Genomic DNA, 20,624 nt, shown 5'->3' with positions numbered 1-20,624 from the left:
GGTGGACAAGAGTGGGCCAGAGATGACCTGTCCCCACTGCTCCGGGGGAGCCTAAGACAGTCTAGTGGGAGCAAAAACTGGACAATGTCACGAAGGCCTCTGACGCTCCTACAACCCTCCCCTCTCCTTGTAACGTTTCTGAGCTCTGAGTGAATTCATTCCCCCAGGATGTGCCTGTGTGCTCCTATGGGGCCCCAAAGACCCTCACTTCACCATTGATTTTGCAAACAGCTGACCATGCAGTGTCCACATGTGTCCTTATTCTGTGTCCATCTCTCCCTTTCTTCCTCTCTCCTTCCCTCCTGCAATGTTAGAATCAATGTCCATTTAATTCTTTAGTTCACAATTTTGGTGGCATAATCCTAGGGTGGGAAGGGGCCTTTAAAGACAATTGGGCCAAATCTCCATTCAATCAGATTAGGGATCTTTAAACCAAAGGTGGAAGGAGAAAGGTGACAGGCACAATTTGGAAAAGATGGTTAAGCAGGGGTTCCGGGATCAGCAGGAGAAAACAATCAGGAAGGTGGCCAGAGAGCGCCTCAACATGCCATTGTCTGGCATAATTTCTCATGAGCGAGAGAGTTCGGATTTTTGCTGAGTACTGATCTGTTACATTGTTAGATTTCCGTTCTTACCAAGGGAGAAAATACAACTCTACACAACTGAGTAGATGTGGGTGATGGGAAAGAAAGAGGCATCAAAGATAATATTTGGGATTTCAGGATTGTGAAGAATGGAGGCCCCCCATCATGGGAAGTAGACAAGTTGGGGAATGTGCTAGAAGTTAGACCATGGTAGGGAGGAGGCGCCATCTCAACTCTCAAGTGGACACCCAGCCAATCAGTTCGAGATTAGATTCAAAGACTCAGAACAATGGACACTCGGGGAAGGAGAGAAAGGTTCGTCCAAGGGAACAAAGCCAACAAGGGAAAGAATACAAAAAGAAGTCAAAACAGGACCAACCCTTGGGATCATGCCTACATTTAGAGGCAAGGGGAAAGATGGACAAGCAAAGAAGAGTCAGAATCGATGGGAAAGAGAAATGCTGGGCTTGAGGGTAGCAGACAAAGCTTAGAAGTGGCGGTTGAGGCAGAAAAGGCTGGGATGGTTTGAACCTAGGCTTTGCTAGGGTCAAAAATGACTGGAACCCATTAGGGATCCTCAAAAACAAAAGCTACCAGATTCTTCCTCTTGTTTGGCTGACTTGCCATAAACAACCAATTATTTATTTCCTTACACAAGGCTACTCATCTTCCCAATTACTATTTCCCTGCCTGCCCATTGTAGGAAAAACTCTTCACTGATCCACCATTAGATCAGAGATGTTGGAGAGAAACTGGGGCAGCAGAAGGAAAACAAGGTCTTTATTTGATTGGGGGTTTTGGGTGCATCCCGGGCTCTTACGCAAATCTAGGAGCAGGCAACGCGCTTTGCCTGCAACTGCTTAGACGCAGCAGGATGCAAACCAGATGGGCGCTGCTCCCCTCTGACGGTGAGCTCAACCAGGGCCGCCTACTGCCTGCCAAACTGCGGTCTCTGGCACTCCGGTGGTCAGAGTGGAGCCTGGGAGGCTCTTGCACCTATGCTCCGTCTAGATGCAGGAGGCCCAGTTTCAGCCCAGGAACTGAAAGGAACAAACGTTCAGTTCAACCCTGTTCTTAGTGTTGAAGGGAAAAAAAGCTGGCTCCCTCTTAAGATACCCACCTATTAATTTTTACATGCAATAGATCATCCCTGGGAGGCACTCCATGCTTCTCTGGGTTTAAATGAAATTATGGGAGAAAGGGCAGAAGAAAGAAATAGAGGAGCCAGAGGAAGGAGAGATGCGATGAAATTTTTATAAATTAAAACATGTATAATTATATGTGATGGTGGTCTCATTATAATGAGATCCAAAGCAGAGAAGGGTCAAAAGAAATAGTGACAGCAAAGCTAAGACAAGCGAGAGCCATGTCAGCCGAGTGTCCCTGGACTGCCCGGTTAGCTGAAGCAGCCGGACGGGCTGAAGACCGTGTCGGGGCCGCTGCCACAACAGAAGCCATGTGCCCTCTACATTCGATTATCTCCCTGTGGCTACAGCCGCTGTGAATTACCCAAAATGATTTTTTAAAGCCTGGATCAGTTTTCCCCTGAGTAGACAAAAAGACATTCAGAGCTCTCTCCACCTCCTCCCTGTTAACTGCCTGCCACATAGCTGGTATGAGCTTAGGGGACACAAAATCATTTTAGCAACTCGCCATAAAATATAATTAGGAAGCCAAATTTGCTACTGCAAAAACTACTTCAATTAATTTTTTTTTTTTTTTTTTTTTTTACACACACAAACACAGTGCTGTTTAGATTATCCACTGATGTGCTTACCCAGTCCCTGCTTTCCAAAGAGCCTGCCCTGATATGGGTAATGAGAGCTGTCTGCCCAGCGTCAGATTTGAATACAACACTGAAAATCATGCAAACCAGCATGGGGTTGAACATCAATTTCCCGATCGTCTTCAGATCAGACTCATCTTTGCATTTTTAGCATGTCTAAGAAATACATCTAGGATGACCACACCACCAGAAACAAACAAACAAAAATCTGCACACTTAAAGCCAGAGTGTCCACTCGAGGTGATTAGCTGCTGCGAGCTGCTCCCATGTGGAACTTAATGTACAAGGCGCGAGCCCTCTTCCGCGGTTTCCTTGAGCAGTGACACCGCGGGCAGTTCTGGCATGATCTGCCACAGTCCAACCACATCTCTAGCAAGGAGGAGGGTGCACGACTAGAGAGGGGAGGAACAAGTCAGAAAGGCCACAGCCGCTGCAGTTAAACAAGCGAAGTCAATGAAGTTGCCATAATGGTAAACGTACTGTGACTGAATGGTACATTCCAAACGCAGGCAGGAAGTCAGGAAAGTATCTGCCCTGCCCACAGTAGGCTTCCATAAATATCTATGGAACATAACATCTTCTCACCCGACCAGCCTGGCTCTTGCTGGGCCCTTACCTGCTTCCTCACGGTTGAGCTACGCCTGTGGTCGACCCCGCCAAATCAGACAGGACCGAACGAGCAACGGGGAGAAAAAAAGGAAAATGGGATTAGTGAAGCAAGTCACATTGTTCAGCTCAGTCGCAGTCCCAGAACCCTGGAGATCTCTGCACTCACTATCTTCCACCATTCAAAACTAGAATAGGAGGGAATAAAATATACTTGGGTTAGACAATAAGATTATCTCTCTGTCTGCAAGGAGACACTAGTAAACACCAAAGGAAGTCACAGTTTTCGTTCTTTTGGAAATCCTTAAGGAGCAATTTTCCTGGAGTTTAAAGGACAGAGCAGCCAGACTGGAAGGAACCTTGGCGATCCTTCAGGTGAATGCCTTTCAAACTCTTATCCCAGGGAATCGGACTCAGACACAATCCCCCAAGCACAGAGAACAGCGCTGCCCTGCCTTTAGTGAAGGTAAGTAAGGCCCAGAGCCTGGCTGCTGGGCTCCCTCTCCCCCTTCCACCAGGCCGCTCTAGAGGAACCTCTTTGGAATCATACAGCTCCTTGGGTTTAGTGGAACATTCTTTCTTGTCTTATAGATGAGGGAACTGGACTTCGAAGGGGAGAAGAGAGCAGCCCAAGGTCACACAGCCTAAGGGAATTCAACTCAGCTTTTTTTTTTTTTTTTCACTCCCATACAGTTTTCCACAGATACGGGACTTCAGGTGAACTTACATGAAGACTCTATCACCAAGAAGATATATCCTATGAAATTCCATGATCCTGGTTCCCTCCAGTCAACAAGACTGGTGTACTAATGAGATCTTTACTGTAATCCACAATGACAAAACGATGAAAGCCAAATGAAGCTATTTCTAAATAATGAGCCTGTAATTGTAAATGGCCTCATGATTATTGTGTGTGTGTTGGCAGATACAAGTGGTTGATATAATGGGCTAACCCAGGGTCTCTAAGGAGTCCAGCCCATTAAAGCTCTTTCCCTGGTTAAATCAGCACATTTTTAGGCATCTGAGAACAGCTGGCTGGCTGAACGCCTTGCTCTCCGCCAGCTCACGAGTTTTCTCATAGCAGCTACATGACTGGGAGGGAAAATATTTGGCTGGGGTCGAGGAGGGAGGGGAAGGTGGGGACAGATTGGGAGGGTTGCATACTTGTACAACAGGCAAGGATTTCTACCAATGCTGCTTGGCAAGCCAGTGCGATGTAGTATTTCATTATCCAGCAACAGTCACTAATTAGGGGCTGTCATCTTTTCCATGCATACGATCTCAGATCAAATGCTATCTTCTGATCTTCCTTCTCTGGGTCAGAGACTTCCCCCAAACCACATGCTGAAGTCTAGCAGCTAAGGTTAGGTTACCAGGACCCTCCAGAGTCGAACACTTCTTTTCCTCGCAAAAGCAGTGGCTTTGGGGAGTCTCTGGAAGTACTTCAGCGAATGAGAACTCCTTTATTCCGTTCCTCTCAGCTCTCTCCCCGAGTCACCACAGACCCCATTTCCACTTGAGGCCAGATGGGGTCAGCAAGGCGAAGGGAAGGAAGCAATCCCCGCCCTAGTCCCCTCCTTTGCAGAGTCATCCAAAGCCTTTGCACTTGAACTCCCCGGGCTCTTTCCCCTCTTCCCCGGGCTGGGCGGGACGGCTCTACCCCACGGGCCTCTCTTTATCCTTTCCCAGGGTTGCCCCGGGCTGGGCGGGACGGCTCTACCCCACGGGCCTCTCTTTATCCTTTCCCAGGGTTGCCCCGGGCCACACCTACCTGGCCAGACTGCAGTCTGTCCGCTGACCTGTTGGAAAGACAAAGGCAAAAAGCTCATGTTGAAGCAGAAGGGGCCAGAGTGGAAGACCTGCTGCCAGCAGTCACCTGAAATGCTCTGCCCGTCTTCCCTGAGAGCTGCCAGCATCACTGAGCATCGTGACTGGCCTTCTGGGCAAAAAAAGAAGAGAAATGCCCAGAGCCTCTTCCTGGGCAAGTGCTGTTTCTAATGCTTGTTCCCTGGGCTGCTGGTATGTCCCTAAAGCCTAGGGGTGTCAACCCTGCTTCCCAAAGGGAAAACAGGGGTGGCTGTAGGGGAACAATAGCAAGGTAGATCATATTTTAGAGAACAGATTACTAGAAGCCTTCCCAGAGGTGAAATCCAGCTTCTCTTCTGAGTGTGTGGGTGTGTGTGGGAGGAGGAAGGGAGGGGCTTGCTTGCTCCTGAGTAAGGAGCACGCGCATGCACACACACACACACACACACACACACACACACACACACACACGGTGAGGGCAGCAAGGGAAGAAGGAAGGAAGAATTGTTTGGGGGCAGGAGGGAGAAGATAAAGACATTCTAGTTTTAGATTCGTATGAAATTCTCTTAGGTTGGGCTGGGGTGGCAAGGGGAAATGAGATTTAATTGCTGTCAAACTGTGGTTCTCAATCCAACAGCAGGCCCTAATTTCAAGTGTAATGGGTCACAGCCAGCTTTAAAAAATGAATATCTTAAAGTTCATGAGAGGAATTCTTCTATTTTTAAAAAATACATGTGCCTAGGCACATGGGCCATGATGTAATCTATTTGCCTTCTTTGGACCCACAGTTAACCAAGCATGGTCTGTATTAGATGTACGCTCACTAAACCAGGGATGCCCCAAGCAGGTGCTGAGCTGGAGGAGATCATCATCCATGCTCCTGGAAAAACAGCTCCAAGGACTGGGGGAGGGCAGGGCTTTCTCTTGCCTTTAAAGGTTGCTAATTGTTGATTACACTTGGCTCATCCTGAGCAACATCCTCCCCCACCCCCAACAGCCTCTCATTACTAAAGGCTCAGCTTTCATCTGCAAAAATATTATTCTGAGCCATTATTTTCAACATCTGTCCCATTTCCATTCTGGAATATTCATACACATCAATTATCCCTCTGTGGCAAGAACAAGGAGCTCTTGCATTATGGTGACAAATACATTCAGAAGGCAGGGACATGAAGACTTGCACACAGGAAGGTCTGCAGCTATTGTTTCCTTATTGCTAGAACTTGTCATCTTTAGACGGAGGCAATTTGCAGCACTAACAAATGGTCACCAACCTCTGCCCCTCCACAGTAGCAAATCTGGCGTGTGTGTGTGTGTGTGTGCAAACCCATTCACACACACTCTCTCTTTCTCACACACACACATTCCCAAGGTCCTGCTCCCTATCTCATTTATGGGCTAGCTTGGATTATTTTAGCAAAAAAGAAATCGTGGTTCTAACTCGCTTCAAATAGTTCTGGGCTTTCTTTCCTCTGATTCCCTACGAAGCAATCTGATAACCCCAAAGTAATGATTTTCTATAAGTGAAGCCGAGATCTCAGTGCCCAAACCTGTTTTAGCCTGAGTCCCTTGGGTGGCGGGGAGGAAAGAGAACAGAAGTTACCTAACAGGCATTCTTTACATAAAAGAAAATGCCTTTACAATCACAAGATCAAAGATATCAGAGATAAAAAGAATTCATCACCTGGGGGAACCGTCCAGTGCAGGAGGAGGACAAGGCCAGAATGATGGGTGGGAGGCTCTGGTATGAAAAGTGTAGCTCTGATTCCTGAGGCTGATGAGCCAATGAGCGCCATATGCTTTTCTACACTCTGCAATTTGTCTGAAGAGCGCTCAAGGATTTGTTTTAAAATGTTAGACCCTTGTGCAGTTTCGCCTTTCGCTGGTGTTACCACATACTGCCTGTAGCTTCCTGGTCCCATTTTAAGTGACGAGATGTGCAGGGCGGGGAGGAGGGGCCAGGTATTCAGAGGCATCCCCAACCTGGGAATCCCATGAATCACAGGATGCTGAGAGCTAGGCAGGACCCGGGCAGGGTGCCCAAAACCCCAGGGAAGCTTCTCTTTCAACCTTCGCCTTCTGTTTGACAGCTGAGGAGAGAAAGTCCAGAGTGCCAGTCCAGTTCTCTGCTTTGCTACTTTCCAGGGTCTGGTTAAAATCATCCTTGATTCGTGGACGGGACAGGCCATTCAGTACCATGGCCTCTGCGTGGCTGAGGCAGAGAGGGCTGCCCCTTCGCACCAGGACCCTCCAAAGCAGAAGGAAACCGATGCCCTAACCGGACGCTACAGAAAGCGGCAGACTGTGGGTCCCTCCTGCCTTTGAGCAGCCTCTCCTCTCCTCGGAGCAGATGCGTTCTCATCCCACTGTCCCTGCCTTCCTGCCGCAGCCTCAGTCCTGCTACAGAGGAGCTGAGAGTTTTAACAAAGCGTCTGGAGAGCAAGTAACCCATCAGCCCTTTCCCCCAGGCGTGGCAGAGAAGGCGGACAGGGTGGAGAGCAGGCACGCTCCATTTAAACAAATAGATGATGCACATTAGTGCTTCATTAAGCACTGGCCTTCTCCCATTACTCAAGCAGTCACTGGGGCTGTGTGCTTCACATCAAACAGGCTAGGAAAAGAAATGCATTCGTATAACAAGATCAGGCCCACAGGGCTTAGTCGGGGAGGCTCAGGACCGGGCCTTCCCCCCCCCATTGCCAAACCTCCAGCAGAATTCCCATACTCACTTTCTCCCAGGGTTTTCTGGAGAAGGTCGTGCTTGGCTTGGAGCTTGGTGATGAGGTTCCTGCCCTCCAGGTACTCCTTCATTTTCTATAAGGGAGGAGGAGAAAAGCAATCAGACTCCTGAAGAGAAAAAAAACAACAACAACCCAGATGCTCAGCTGTACAATTCCCTTTTTATAAGAGGGCATTTGGTTTCTGACCCAGTTTCTACTAGTTTTCTTTTTTATCTCTGTAAGGCCCTGCACATCTGGACAGCTGCTGATTTCCACGGCAGACGAGTATCCCGGTTTGTGTTCTCCTGGGGGCCAGCCCCACATTGGCTAGTGTAAGAAACTGGCTCTTAGAGCCCCTCAGCCATCTCAGTTCCACTGAAGAACAGGGTGTTGGGGGCAGGGTGGATAGACTCACTGAGCCCAGATCCTCTTGGTGTGAGGACACACACCTGCCCCTTGTCACCTGCTCGGACGTCTAGCCCCACCCTGGCCCCTCCCAGGGTGCATTCCAACACATCAGGAGCAATGCCAAGGGCAGGCTCAGCCCCTGCCTGAGCTGCAAGCCAGCAAGCAGAGCATCTTTGTCTCCGCCGTCCCTTAATCAGCTTCCTCCTCTATTCTGCAGGGAGTCTTTGCGGAGAGCTTGAGGTTTCTGAGCTTTCAGGGAGAGGGGCTATACCACCCCCCACCCATATATGCACATACCGGCACTTCCAAACACAACAGGAGGTTCTGGAAATGCGCTTCCATCTGCTCTAACCGTCAAAATGCAATTGCTGTGCTGGAGTTTCTGATCTGACCTCTCTCCACCCTCGTCTGCTCGGGGAGCGACTCTATTTCCCTGGACAATTCATCAGAGCTTCCAAACAACCCTATGAGCCATGATTATCACCGTCCCCATTTTACGGATGAGGGCACCAAGATTTGGAGAGATTAAACAGGTTGCTCAAGGTCAAACTGGGAGTGAGGGGTGGAGCCAGTATCCAGACACACGTGGTGTGACGATTCGGCGCTTGTGCTCAACCATCACGGTAGCGCACCCTCCGGGCATTAGGGCGCGCAGCGGAAGGGGAAGCCCAACAAAACTTCGCGGTATTAATTCTTTATACATGTGGAGCAGTTCAAGGGTTTTCGGAGTCCATTAGCACAAACTCTCTCCCTTGCCTTGCTCAGGAACTCTGCAGAGCACACTGGGGAGGACATCGTTGTTCCCTTGTTACCGATAAGCTGATCGCGGGAGACGGGTGTTGAACTGCAGGTCACGGCCAGCCAGGAAGTGGTAGTGCCAGGCCTTCGGAGTCTTAACGTGGCATCTTTCTACTCTACCCTGCGGCCGCGCACGGGGCCCACCGTTGGCCTCGGTTGTCTCCTGCTGCCATGGCTCATCTGCAGGGTCAGGGGTCATCTGCCCTTGTCTACACTCAGGGGCGAGACGGCAGTGTTTCCCTGAGTATGATCCCTGAGCGACTCACTGGTGATACATGACACGGCGGAGGGGGTAACAGATAACACATTTTAAATCATAATACTTCTGTCCTTTCAAGGTATTAAACGAGAAGTGTAATTCTACATCAAGCCTCTGATTTTAGGGCTATTACCACTTAGGATGAAGGCAGAAAAAAAAATGTGAAAAAAATGTGAGTTACTTTTACTCTGTACCTCTCTGTACAGTGTAAACTTTTCACCAAGAGTGTCGATTTCTTCTCTCTCTCTCTCATGTAGAAACAAAGAATAAGACCCTGCTTTCTCTGGGAGGCACATCCTGGCCCTCCCACGCTCACCGGGATGCCCCTGCGTGTGCCTTTGTGAATCTCACAAAGCCCTGGTCCAGAGGGCTTCTCACTCAGGGGTCTTTCTCCCCAGACTGCCCGTTCCCTGGGGTCAACGTCATTATTCTTTGCAATCCCTGATGCTTACTACCGCACCCAGTAGATAATAGACACCGATAAATGCTTGAAGAAGGAGTAAAGAAATGAAGAGCCTCACTCTCCTCTGCTAGAACCTTCCTCAGAGGCCACAATCCAAGCCCCCAAGTGTGCCCCTCCTCTCTAAATGAAGTATAAAACAAACAAAAACAAACCCTATGCCAAATCATTTCTGTTGCTTCACCCATGACCTGTTTCCTCAGCTCCTTTGTGCCTTTGCACGAGAACATGTGCACGAGAACAGACTCCCTTGTCACCTTCCCCTTTCCATCTGTTCCAGCTGTCAGCTCACCTGCTGTCAGTCTTCCCTGGGTGATAGCCTAATCCCCAAGCAGCGCCTAACTGATGCTGGGAACAGGACTGCAGGGCCCAGAGGTGAAGAACCTTCAGGAAACAGCCAATGCTAACATCTGAACCCTCAAAGGCCCCTCTTTGGAAGGTTATCCCAGGAGACTCTCAAGGTTTCCTAATGAGGAAAAATTCCCCAAGAATTGTAACCCTTAAAACAAGCCCAGACTGCTCAGAAAACAGCCAAAATTCTCAAGGAGATGGATGCACTTTCCTCTCACTCTTATTTCTACTTGTGATTTTGGAAATCATTTTCTCACTCATGTCACAGTCTGAGAGTTAACTCTGACTGTCACTTGGTGAGCCATTAAAACAAATAACAATCTGATAAAGCCATATGATGGATTACCTCTTCAGGTTCCATGAAATCCTGCAGGATCAAAAACTATGTTGAGGTTGACCTGCATCCCTAATGGTGGAAATGACGGTTGGAAGTTTTCCATCTGGCTAAGCTGGGATGGCAGGGTAAAGTCATCCCAGAGTTCACGGGCACATTATTTGTCACCTCCCTGTCCCCCACGTTAGTTAGCACTTGTCTGTATGGAACAGAAGCTGGGAGAAATAATCTGTGCTTGCTGGCAGAAGACTTCAGTTGCTGACCAGACACACAGAGAAAGGAGCCAAGGCAGCTGAAGGCAAGGAAGGCATAAGTGCCTTTTTTTTTTTAAGTTTATTTATTTATTTAGAGAGACATAGAGGCAGCGTGAATGGCGGAGGGGCAGAGAGAGAGGGAGAAGAGACAGAATCCCAAGCAGGCTCTGAACCATCAGCACAGAGCCCAATGTGGGGCTCGAACTCATGAAACCATGAGATCATGACCTGAGCTGAAACCAAGAGTCCGATGCTTAACCACCAGACTGAACCACCCAGGTGCCCCAGGCATAAGTGGCTTTTTGATGACTTCTGGAGACCAGAAGGCCACGAAAAAAACTGTTATGCGTAATCTCAAAATCCCTTCTTTGGACAATAAGGGTCACTTTCCTTATTTAAAGTATGTTCCAACACAGGTAATTCCTTTCTTTCACTCCTTCCCCTGCACCTTGCTCCCCTCCCCAAATATCCGAAAGTAAAGTCACTAACCTTCGATTTTCATTGATGGAGGAGAAAAGAAAGGGCAGGGTTTTCTTCTAGATCACCAAAATGAAACCAAGTTCCCAATACACAGTTCAACCAGAGCCATTACCCTCCCTCCAAATTTTACATTCAATATCATAAAAACTAAGAATTTCTTCAAAAAGTAGGAAGGGAGGCAAACAGTCTTTTGGGTGGTTTGGTTTTATTTGCCACTGTGAGCCTTCAATTCAGTTTTTATGGTCTCATTAATTTATTTCTTAATAATTCCTAACTGGTTATTACCGGTCAGCGATGAGTTTTATTTACTGAAAAGTATTAATGTAACAGTTTTTCTTTCTGAGCCCTTCCTCCTTGACAGACATTTTTGTCGTAGTAAAATGAAAGAGTCTGAGTTGGGATATTGTTGTCCTACTGCTTACCTTGGGCAAGTCACTTAACCCCCAGTGTCTTAGTTTCCCCATCTGAAAAATGGGGATAATAATTTATTTTTTCCCAAAGTTGTTTGAAGATGAAATGGGAAAACAAGCATGCCCATGATTATTAGCATATGGTCAGCCAACCAGCCAGCAGTCAACAGTATTCCTTGTACCTGACTCACCTGCTCAGATAACCTAAAAACAGTCCTCCCTCAACTTCTTTGCTTTGTGCTAATCCATAAGACAACTGGTTTCTGGCCTTAAAAAAAAAAAAAAAAGCAAAAAAAAAAAAAAAAAAAAAACAGGAAAGGAAAAAGAAAGAGGCACTAGAATGCTTTTCAAATTTAACTTAAAATACCTCTTCCTTTTAATACGATGGCAGTATAGAACTCACGGACCTTGTTATGCCTTGGATTTAATCTGTGTGAAGTGTCCACCTGCTGCAAAGGAGTGGGGTGGGTGGGAAGAATGAACTGTGTCTACCCAGCCCCGTGCACAGAGAGACACAAATGTCATTGTGGGGTGGCTGCCTCCCCACCATCCAGGCACACTGACATTTCTCTCCTCTTGTCAATTTTTAAAGCAGGAAACGGCTGTCAGACAGAATATGTAACACAGCAAACCTGTAAACGGGAGCACATCTCCCACTTTAATTGACAGGGCAGGGGCTAAGTAGGTACTGACTTAGCACGCATTTCCTGAGTGCCTGCAGGAGAATATCAAGATCAAAAAGGATCTTCGGGGCACCTGGGTGGCTCGGTTGACTAAGCGTCCGACTCCTGATACTGGTTCAGATCCTGATCACAGTCGTGAGATCGAGACCCGTGTCAGGCTCTGTGCTGACAGCGTGAAGCCTGCTTGGGATTCTCTCCTCCTCTCTGCCCCTTCCCTGCTCTCATGTGCTCTCTCTCAAAAGTAAATAAATAAACATTAAAAAAAAAAAGATCAAAAAAGATCTTGGACCACATCAAATCTAGGGGTCTAGATGGCCAAGGTGCATCTCCTCTCCTACTACCTTACCAGCTCTGTCCCCAAGAATTCAGGCAGTCTATCTTTGTTCATTTTATCAGCCGTGAACTTTAACTCCTTCTTTACTCCATCCCCTACACCAAAACCCCATACTCCAACCCCCGTACAAGGAAATACTTAGGAGAAATGTCAGCCTTATAGGCTTTGACAGTCCTCAGCTAAACAGAGAGCATCACGACCCACGAGAATTGGCAGGGAATTGGTTAGATAAATGATGGTACATCCATTCATATATTGGAATTCTGTGTAGCAATTAAAAAAGGAGGCAGGGGTGCCTGGGTGGTTCAGTCAGTTAAGGGGCTGACTCTTCGTTTTGGCTCAGGTCATAAGATCATGTTTGTGGGTTTGAGCCCCGCCAAGGGCTCTGTGCTGACAGCAGGGAGCCTGCATGGGATTCTCTGTCTCCCCCTCTCTCTGTACCTCCCCACTTGTGCTCTCTCTCTCTCTCTCTCTCTCAAAAATAAATAAGCATTAAAAAATAAATACATACAAAATTAAAAAGGAGGTAGATGTCTTTGGACTAATATGAAAAGAATATCCAAAAAAACAAAAATTAAGTGAAAAAAGGAAAGTGAAGAACAGTATGAGTGGTATACTTCCTTTTTAAAAAGTGTTTACTTATTTATTTTGAGATGAGGGGGAGGGGCAAAAAGAGGGAGAGAGAGAATCCCAAGCAGGTTCCTCCCTGTCAGCACAGACCCAGACATGGGACTCAATCCCACGAACCATGAGATCATGAGATCATGACCTGAGCTGATATCAAGAGTTGGACGCTTAACCAACTGAGCCACAGCACCCCAAGTGATATAGTACCTCTTTTTGTATTCTCATTTGATTTCATGGTATTTCTTTTTTTAAAAAAATATTTTTAATGTTTATTTATTTTTGAGAGAGAGAGTGAGCAGGGGAGGGGCAGGAAGAAGGGACAGAGGACCCGAAGCAGGCTTTGTGCTGACAGCAGACAGCCCGATGTGGGGCTCAAACCCAGGAACCATTAGATCATGACCTGAGCCGAAGTCGGAGGCTTAACCAACTGAGCCACGCAGGCACCCTGATTTCATGATATTTCTAATGTAATTTTATTGTATTAAAGGATATGTCAGTTGTTGCCTATGCATAGGCTACCTCTGGAAGGACACAGAAGAAACTGGTTTCAATCACTGGCAGAGGAGAGAGGAAGTGAGGGTCAGAGATGGGTAGAAGCTTGACTTTTTCTGTATGCTCTTTTGAATTCTTTGCACTTTAAATTAAAAAAAAATTTTTTTAACAACCCCTGTAAAAAAAAGGAATGGGATAAAAAGTTGACGTTGCTGGATTGTGTGTTATGAAAGACGAGTGACACAAACCCAAGCAGATCAGGAAACATGGCTTCACTCAGAGCAAAAGAGGGGATAAAGCTGCTGGGATGTTTCTGAGCCTTTCCTTCACCTCAGCTCTTCAGCAGAGAGTAGAGAAGAAAGCCAGCGGCCTGAAGCCAGGTGACCAGAGTTCTAGTTTTAGCCCTTGCTGAGTCCCTTGGAACAGCTACCCAATTTCTCTGCATTTGGGTTCTTTCTTTTAATCTTTCAGCTGAGAAGGTTTTCGTTAGATGTTTTCTAAAAATCACTTCAAGCTTTTCTACTCCGTGCTTATTTTCTTGGGACTCCTGCAAACAGCTGACCTTTATAGGACGTGCTACAAACTTCCAATTGATGTCATCTGGGCAGATCAATCTGATGACAGCTGAGAATGGCCCCATAGCAGCCCCCCGACTTTCCAAAAGAAGGGAGCTTCTAGAATGCGTTCCTCTGATGTTTTCCAAGGGTCCAGAGAAAACCAGGGGCAACGTTTGTGAAGGCAAGAGACTAGGAAACGCCTGTCCGCGGGCTTTGTACGGTTTGGCAAGCGCAGGCAGCCACGCTGATACGCACCCCCTTTATTAAATGTCCATTTCACCACCCCCCAAAAAGCCTTGTTATCATGAAATGAATTACTTGATGCATTCCAAGCCCCAGTCACGAAAATGCTGAACTCTCTTGTAAATCCATTATTACCCAACCCTAGACAAAAATTGTTTCTGTTAGCCAAGGAAATTGCACACAATTTTGGTAAGTAGCGCTCTGGCCACAAAAGACGGGAAGTGGGCTAGGGGACATCAAGGGCATTCAGACAGAGATGAATGGGTGGGCAAGGTTTGAGAGGCCACCTGTTTGACTATGGTTGTCCCTGCTCTTACTAAAGGTCAACTTTGAATACACATGTCATAGCTTCATTGAAAGCCAAAAACTAATTCTGACGGGCTCAAATACAGATTTTTATGTCCCAAATTCCTTATTTAATAAAAAAAAAAAATGGAAATCTTCTGCAATGTAATGAAATTTGGTTATTAAGGAGTGTTATATCTAAGCAGTCCAGATAGACCAGCTAAACAATCCTATTATTAAAAGCCTCTAGAGTGTTCAACAACCTCCCGAGATAAGAAAGCTTGGGGTGGCAACACAGCCTTCATGATAGACAAGAAGTTCTCATCCTGTCCAGCCCAGTCTTCGTATGCCTTTATGCTTTGCACAGACTGCTCTCTCTCTCTCCTCAAGGAACGCCATTCTCCTCTTGACTCCCTGCCTGGTTCACTCATCCCCCGAGATCAAGCACAAAAGTCACTTTGTGTGCAAGGTTTCCCCAACTCCATCCATCCTGGTTGCCATTCATGTATTTGTGCAGGTATGCGTTGCTAATTTCTTACTTTATTTTTTTGATTGCAGAAATTAATCTATCGTAACTGTTTGGAAACATATGAAACGAAAACGAAAGTTCTTCCTTCAGACGGCCAATCCTATCATCCCCCTCTTCACCTCCTACCCTCGGCCTTCCTGATGTTAGTTAGCACGGTGTCTGGCACACTGAAGATCCTTGATAAATTATCAAAGAGTAATCCAATAATGACTAATGAAGAAGTTAATAATGCTTGTGGGGATAATAGATATTCAGCATTTATGGAGCATTAGCTAAATATTTTACAAAAATGAATGAATGAGCCAAAGCATTGTTCCATTATGTCCCTATGTAGATTTTAGTATTTTACTCATAAATATATTTAAAGAATGTTATGATGAAATGAATTAGAAAAATATTAATCACTTGCTAAATGAAAGCAGATTGTAAAACAATATGCACAGCAGTATCCCCTTTTTTGTAATAAATTATAAATATATACTCACATATATGTTTCTTGTCCAGAGAAAAAAACAGGAAAGGAATATATCCTAATACTGTCATCTCAAGGTAGTACGATTATGGATGGTTTTTATTTGCTCTTTTTTGTTTCTATATTTATATCTTAACCATGCTTTGCTTCGTATAACAAGAAAAAAGTTATTTTAAAAGAACAATACTGTTCAATCACTCCTTTTCAACAGTCTTTTCCAGGATTTAAAAAAAAAAAAATCAAAAGAATTCTTAGTTTAACTAAGTAAAAAAACATTTCTTTTTTTAGAAAAGATAGCAAATCACTAGTGTTCTTAATGGAGAAAGGGCAGTGTTCAAAGAAGAATTAAACAAATTGTTCCAGTTGGAGGAAAAATTCAATTTACTGCATGCAGACTGTGTTTCTTGACTGAAAAACAAGTTAATTCCTCTCATTCAGAATCAGTATGCATATTCACTGGCTATATTTCATCTCACATCTGCAAATTTAATTTCTCCTTTCTTGGTTGTCAGAAGATTAGAAAATAAATTTTAGCTCAGGCAATGAATCCTACTTGGCAAGCTCAAAATAACTTAATTATTAAAAAGCAGCACCAAAGACCAGCCAGCAACCTTCCAAAGGGCTGTTAACACTACTTAAAGGAAATAGGGTCTATTTGTCTTAAAGAAGACTGGGAGATATAACAAATAACAAAATAACAATGTTTTGAAATTCCCTGCAAACCAACAATGCTGCACATGACCTGTCCTTCTGAATTTTAGCCATCATTATGAAAGATAATTTCCCATCAACAAAAATTATAAAATAAGGTCATCGCACCACCTACAAGAGATTATAGGCTTAAAAAAAACAAAACAAAACAAGATATGTGCTGGCCAGAATATTTGGATGTAGTTCCCAAGAACCAAGAAATGAAGTCCTCCTTTTGTGACACTCTATAGCTGAGAAGGAAACTTTCCAACAGAAGCCTACCAGCTGCTTTAAAAATTCTTTAAAAAAATAATCTTCCTGATGGTGTACTTGGGAGCACCTTTCTCTTGGGGAGGAGGGGAGGCGTCCCTGTTAGACACATTCAACTTGTAGATATCTGTGTCTTTAAGTGTAGGAATGGCCTCTGAATATGCCCACATCCAAATCAAGATATTCAAAGACTACCCTTTCAACACCTGACAGGGACTCTGGGATCCGAGTCCCCCCATGAGCTGCAGGGGATCCTCAAGAGCCATTGGCCCCCTCACCGTGAAATAGAACTGCTCGGTCTCTTGCTGGTTGGCTCTCCTTTTAGCGATGCTGGGCTTGCTCATGAAGGTTTCTGAGACCGTGGACTTGACGGATTCCATAGAGTTGCTGTACTGGAAGCAGTCAGACACATCAAAATCCTCGACGGTCACAATGTCCTGGATGGTCTGCAGAGTGGCCTCCATTGTCTTCTTTACCTGCCGCGACAAGGGGCAACGTACTGCATGAGGGGCAGGTTGTGGAAGAGCAGGTAATGGGGGAGTTTGGAGCTGTGGGAGGGGCGGCTGGAGGGTACAGGGGCTGCCGTCGGGAGGTGCAGCCCCATTTCCCACCCGACAGCGCTGAGTGAATGAGAGCCATTGCACGGGCTTGGCTATACAATGCTCCTCTCTCGGGTGAGGACCTAAAAACCACCCCCCCGTTCATGCTGTGTATTTGACCCAACTCTTTTGGTGAATGTTTGCTTTTTAAATTTAATATTAGCTCTTGGCTATAATGGAAGTGCTACTGGAGAGAATAAAACAAACCCAAACCAACCCCATGATGTAAAGAGCTAGTTAAGATATGAGACGGGCCTGGTCCCGCAACGCCCCAGGTTCTGTTTCAACAAATCAGTGAATTTGTTTCCCCATTTGCCAAGGAAGTGACCCATCCCCAGTCCTTCCTGATCTTCCTGACTGACTGAGATGCCAGGTAAGAAGTCACGAGAGCACAAAAGAAAGAAGCTGGATAATTAATCATGCTACGCTTTTGAACTAGCTGTTGAAAGCAAGTACTCTGGGCCCAGAAGAAAGTCCCCCTTTTCAAAGACGATGGAGATGTTTTAAGTGTCAAAGTCAAAGGCCTCTGTTTGTTTGAAAATGCTGGAAAAAGCCAGGCATGAGGGGGTGGTTTCAGAGACACAATATTGTGCACACAGCTGCCAAGTGCCATTTTGATTAAATGTGTAGAGGGGGGGAAAAAAAAAGCATTTTGCAAAGCTCAAAATAGAGCTCAACCTTTGGCAATGCAAGAGCAACTTCCTGGAGTTCAAGGGCAGGATGTAGCAGGGGGGAAAATCCAAGGCTACATTTGGCTAGGAAATGTTTGCGGCAGCCCGGACATTCTCTGCATGCTCCTTCCACCTGCTCCCAGATGGGCAGCAAGAAAGAGGTTCAACAGGGAAACTCAGAGGGTGGCTCCAAGTCTCCTAAGCAGGAAACTCACCTCTTCGTTCTCAATCTTCAGGGTGGACAGACGAGACTGCAGTTGCTGGCATCTCTGTACCAGCTCGCTCTGGACAGGCTGCTGGGCACAGAGCTGGGAAGCCTGCCAAAAGAAAGCAATACCAGGTCAGGAAGAGGACACAGTTCTTTTGGCGGTTCCAGAGTCCCATTACTGTTCATAAAAGTACTCATGTTCAAGCCGTAAGCCTCACGGTTTCTATGTTAAAACAAAAGCCAAAGGCAAAGTGTGTGGGCCTCCTCCAGGACCAAAGAGCACAAGGAGGGAATGAGGAGTGGGACCTGTTTGGAAAGATCAGGTCTCTCCGGGGCTTATCCCCCCGGCTGGCGCTTGGCAGGGTCTGCAGCCCCACGGAAGCCGGCGTTGGGCCAGAGAAGAGCACCTCGGGCAGCCCCAGCTCCAGATGCACAATGCTCCGGCGGGAGGATTTCCTGTAGAAGTCCGAGTGGCCACCTCTCCGGCCCCTCCTTCATTCCCCTCCGTGCACCAGAGTGAAAGCAGGAGAGAAGTGGGTCAGGAGGCTAGCTTGCCGCTGTTGGCAGCCGGCATGTGTTTATAAATCTGGGCCATGCATGAGAGGTCTGACTCAACGAGAGAGAGCGTAAAGCCAGGAACAAGTCCCCAGGCTATGCTAGAGGGCCCCACAGGGCACAGAATCTGGTGGATCTCCATCCTTTTGCCCCAGGTTTGCCCCAGATCTGTGTGGGAAAGGAGTCTGCCCTTCCCTGAAGAACGACTGCCAATAAGCTTTTCCCTGCGTGAAAAGATGGTCGAGCCACTGTCGCCTGATGGGGGCATGGCTATGGCACGGGCATGAGGTCACCACAGTCCCCAGGATGACAGATGAGGAACAGAAGGCTGGCAGATTAGGAGGCAGGACCCACGTGGAGGCAGCTCCTGTCACCTTGCCACCATGTGTCCCTTAGCCTCTTGTCTGCATAGAGACATCTGGATAGAACTGGCCTCCTTCTTCCTCAGCAATGAGTGGGCACATTCACATGCCCACAGACCATTCTCTTGCTTAGAAGACAAAACCTCTCTTCAAATGGAGGGGGCTGAGACCTGACCTTTTCCTCCATTGGCTTTTAAGCTCCCAACTGACTTGACCTCCTCCCCCAGCTGAGGAGCTGGCCTGAGCCAGCTCTCAGATCTGAAGAGAGCTGACTTCACTCTGGCTCTTGGATAAGCAGACACAATGGAGAAAGCTCAGTGGCCAGGATGGGTTAGAGCCAAGAGTGAAACTCTCTGGCTGCCTGATGTCACTGGTCAGGCATCCAGAGCCCCACAAGCCTGTGGGGGCACCAAGAGTAGAGCCAAGCACCTCCTCCCGGTACATCTGAGAGTGCTTGGCATCCACTCATGTGCTGAGTGCCCCAGAACACCAGTCAGTGCGAGGCCTTGGCCAGTTTCAGGACTTCCGGTCAAAATGCCACCCGAACCTTGGCCTTAGTTCAAGGACTTCCAGGCAGCTCCCTCTTATTGCCTCCACAGTCTACAGACAGCCCACACTGGTGGGGAGAGACTGGCTGTGGGGACCCAGAAAAACTCGCCTTCTCATCTCTTTTTATTTTCTACTCCTCTGAAGGCTAGGCTGGAATGCAGAACCTCTGCAAGATCGAGGGCTGACCCTGGCCCCTGCCTAGCTCAGCCACTGAGCAGCTGTATCACACAAAGAGAGGACCCAGACAGAAGAATGGACTGTTGATTTTTAAAGTAACCCAGACCTAGCAGAAGGACTCGTGGAGGGAAACCTACCTCTGCGTCTGTGCCTTTAAGAAGCAGCAGGGCTGCTGATGCATGCTTTGGCAGAGGTCCCCTACCGGGGTGCAAGGTAATGCACTCCAGCTGTGCTCCAGAGCATGAAACTAAGGCACTGACAGGGCTACGAGGGGGCCCGAGCACCCAGCATTTGGAGTCTCCCTTTATGGAGACAAGCTGTTTGGCTCAGAAGGGAACTCAGTCAACACCAGGAAATGTATCACTCCACTCAGCCGGTCCCCAAGTTCCACTGATTCTTGGGATGGAATCTCAGTGGCAGCTGGAGAAGGGGACTGGAAGACGGTTGGACCAGCAGCCAGGGCAGGTGAGGAACGGGGCTTCCTCGGGCTTGGTGACACCCCTTTCCCCCACTCTGACTGCACACGCTGCCAGCTCACTTTCCCATCTGTTCAGACACTGACATTTCCTAAGTCACAGAAATGGAAACAAACTGTACATGGTTTGGTTTTCCCCAAGGAGAGGAAAGAAATCATCTCCACATTTTTGTCTTCAGGATAGAAATATCCCCCTCTCCACTGTGGCCTACTGATGACAGCGAATCTTCTGGTTACACTGCAACAGTTGTCATTCTGGAGCAGGGTTTTCTAAAAAGCATCTGGATACTAATCCTGATGGAAACACCATATTCCCTTGTTGACATTGTTGTTTTTTAGTCATTTAGGATCCATTCCTCCTTCTTCTGGTAACTTTGGCCTGACTCTCCTCTGGAGGAATATCCCACCCCAGAACTCAGGTCAGGTACTTTGGATGGGGCTCTCCCCAACTCAGGAATGGAGCATGTGATGTAGGCATAAGCCAGTCAGTCACCTGAAGATACCCAGTCAAAATAATTGGCTCAGGGATAAATACATCAGCTAATCAAAATGCTGGGGAACTTTGTGGGGGCTTCTAGAAGGGAAGGAGA

General features: G+C 47.0%; 1 protein-coding gene across 5 annotated transcripts in view; it reads right to left on the bottom strand.

Annotated features, from left to right (window-relative positions):
• The window catches only part of SRGAP2 (SLIT-ROBO Rho GTPase activating protein 2), a 233,672-nt gene that overhangs the window by 39,039 nt on the left and 174,009 nt on the right, over positions 1-20,624 (bottom strand). For all 5 annotated transcript variants that reach the window (XM_060644305.3, XM_060644306.3, XM_060644307.3 and 2 more), the window contains exons 9-13: positions 17,924-18,025; positions 16,717-16,914; positions 7,512-7,596; positions 4,748-4,775; positions 2,987-3,011 (exon numbers count right to left, since the gene is read on the bottom strand). In XM_060644305.3, the coding sequence (XP_060500288.1) occupies positions 2,987-3,011; positions 4,748-4,775; positions 7,512-7,596; positions 16,717-16,914; positions 17,924-18,025 (438 nt within the window). The remainder of the gene's footprint in view (positions 1-2,986; positions 3,012-4,747; positions 4,776-7,511; positions 7,597-16,716; positions 16,915-17,923; positions 18,026-20,624) is intronic.

The sequence above is a fragment of the Panthera onca genome, chromosome F1, assembly GCF_046562875.1.
Source record: "Panthera onca isolate mPanOnc1 chromosome F1, mPanOnc1 haplotype 2, whole genome shotgun sequence".
In the NCBI taxonomy this organism is placed as follows: domain Eukaryota; kingdom Metazoa; phylum Chordata; class Mammalia; order Carnivora; family Felidae; genus Panthera; species Panthera onca.
The sequence above is the reverse complement of the archived record's forward strand: the minus strand, read 5'-3'. Positions and strand labels throughout refer to the sequence as shown.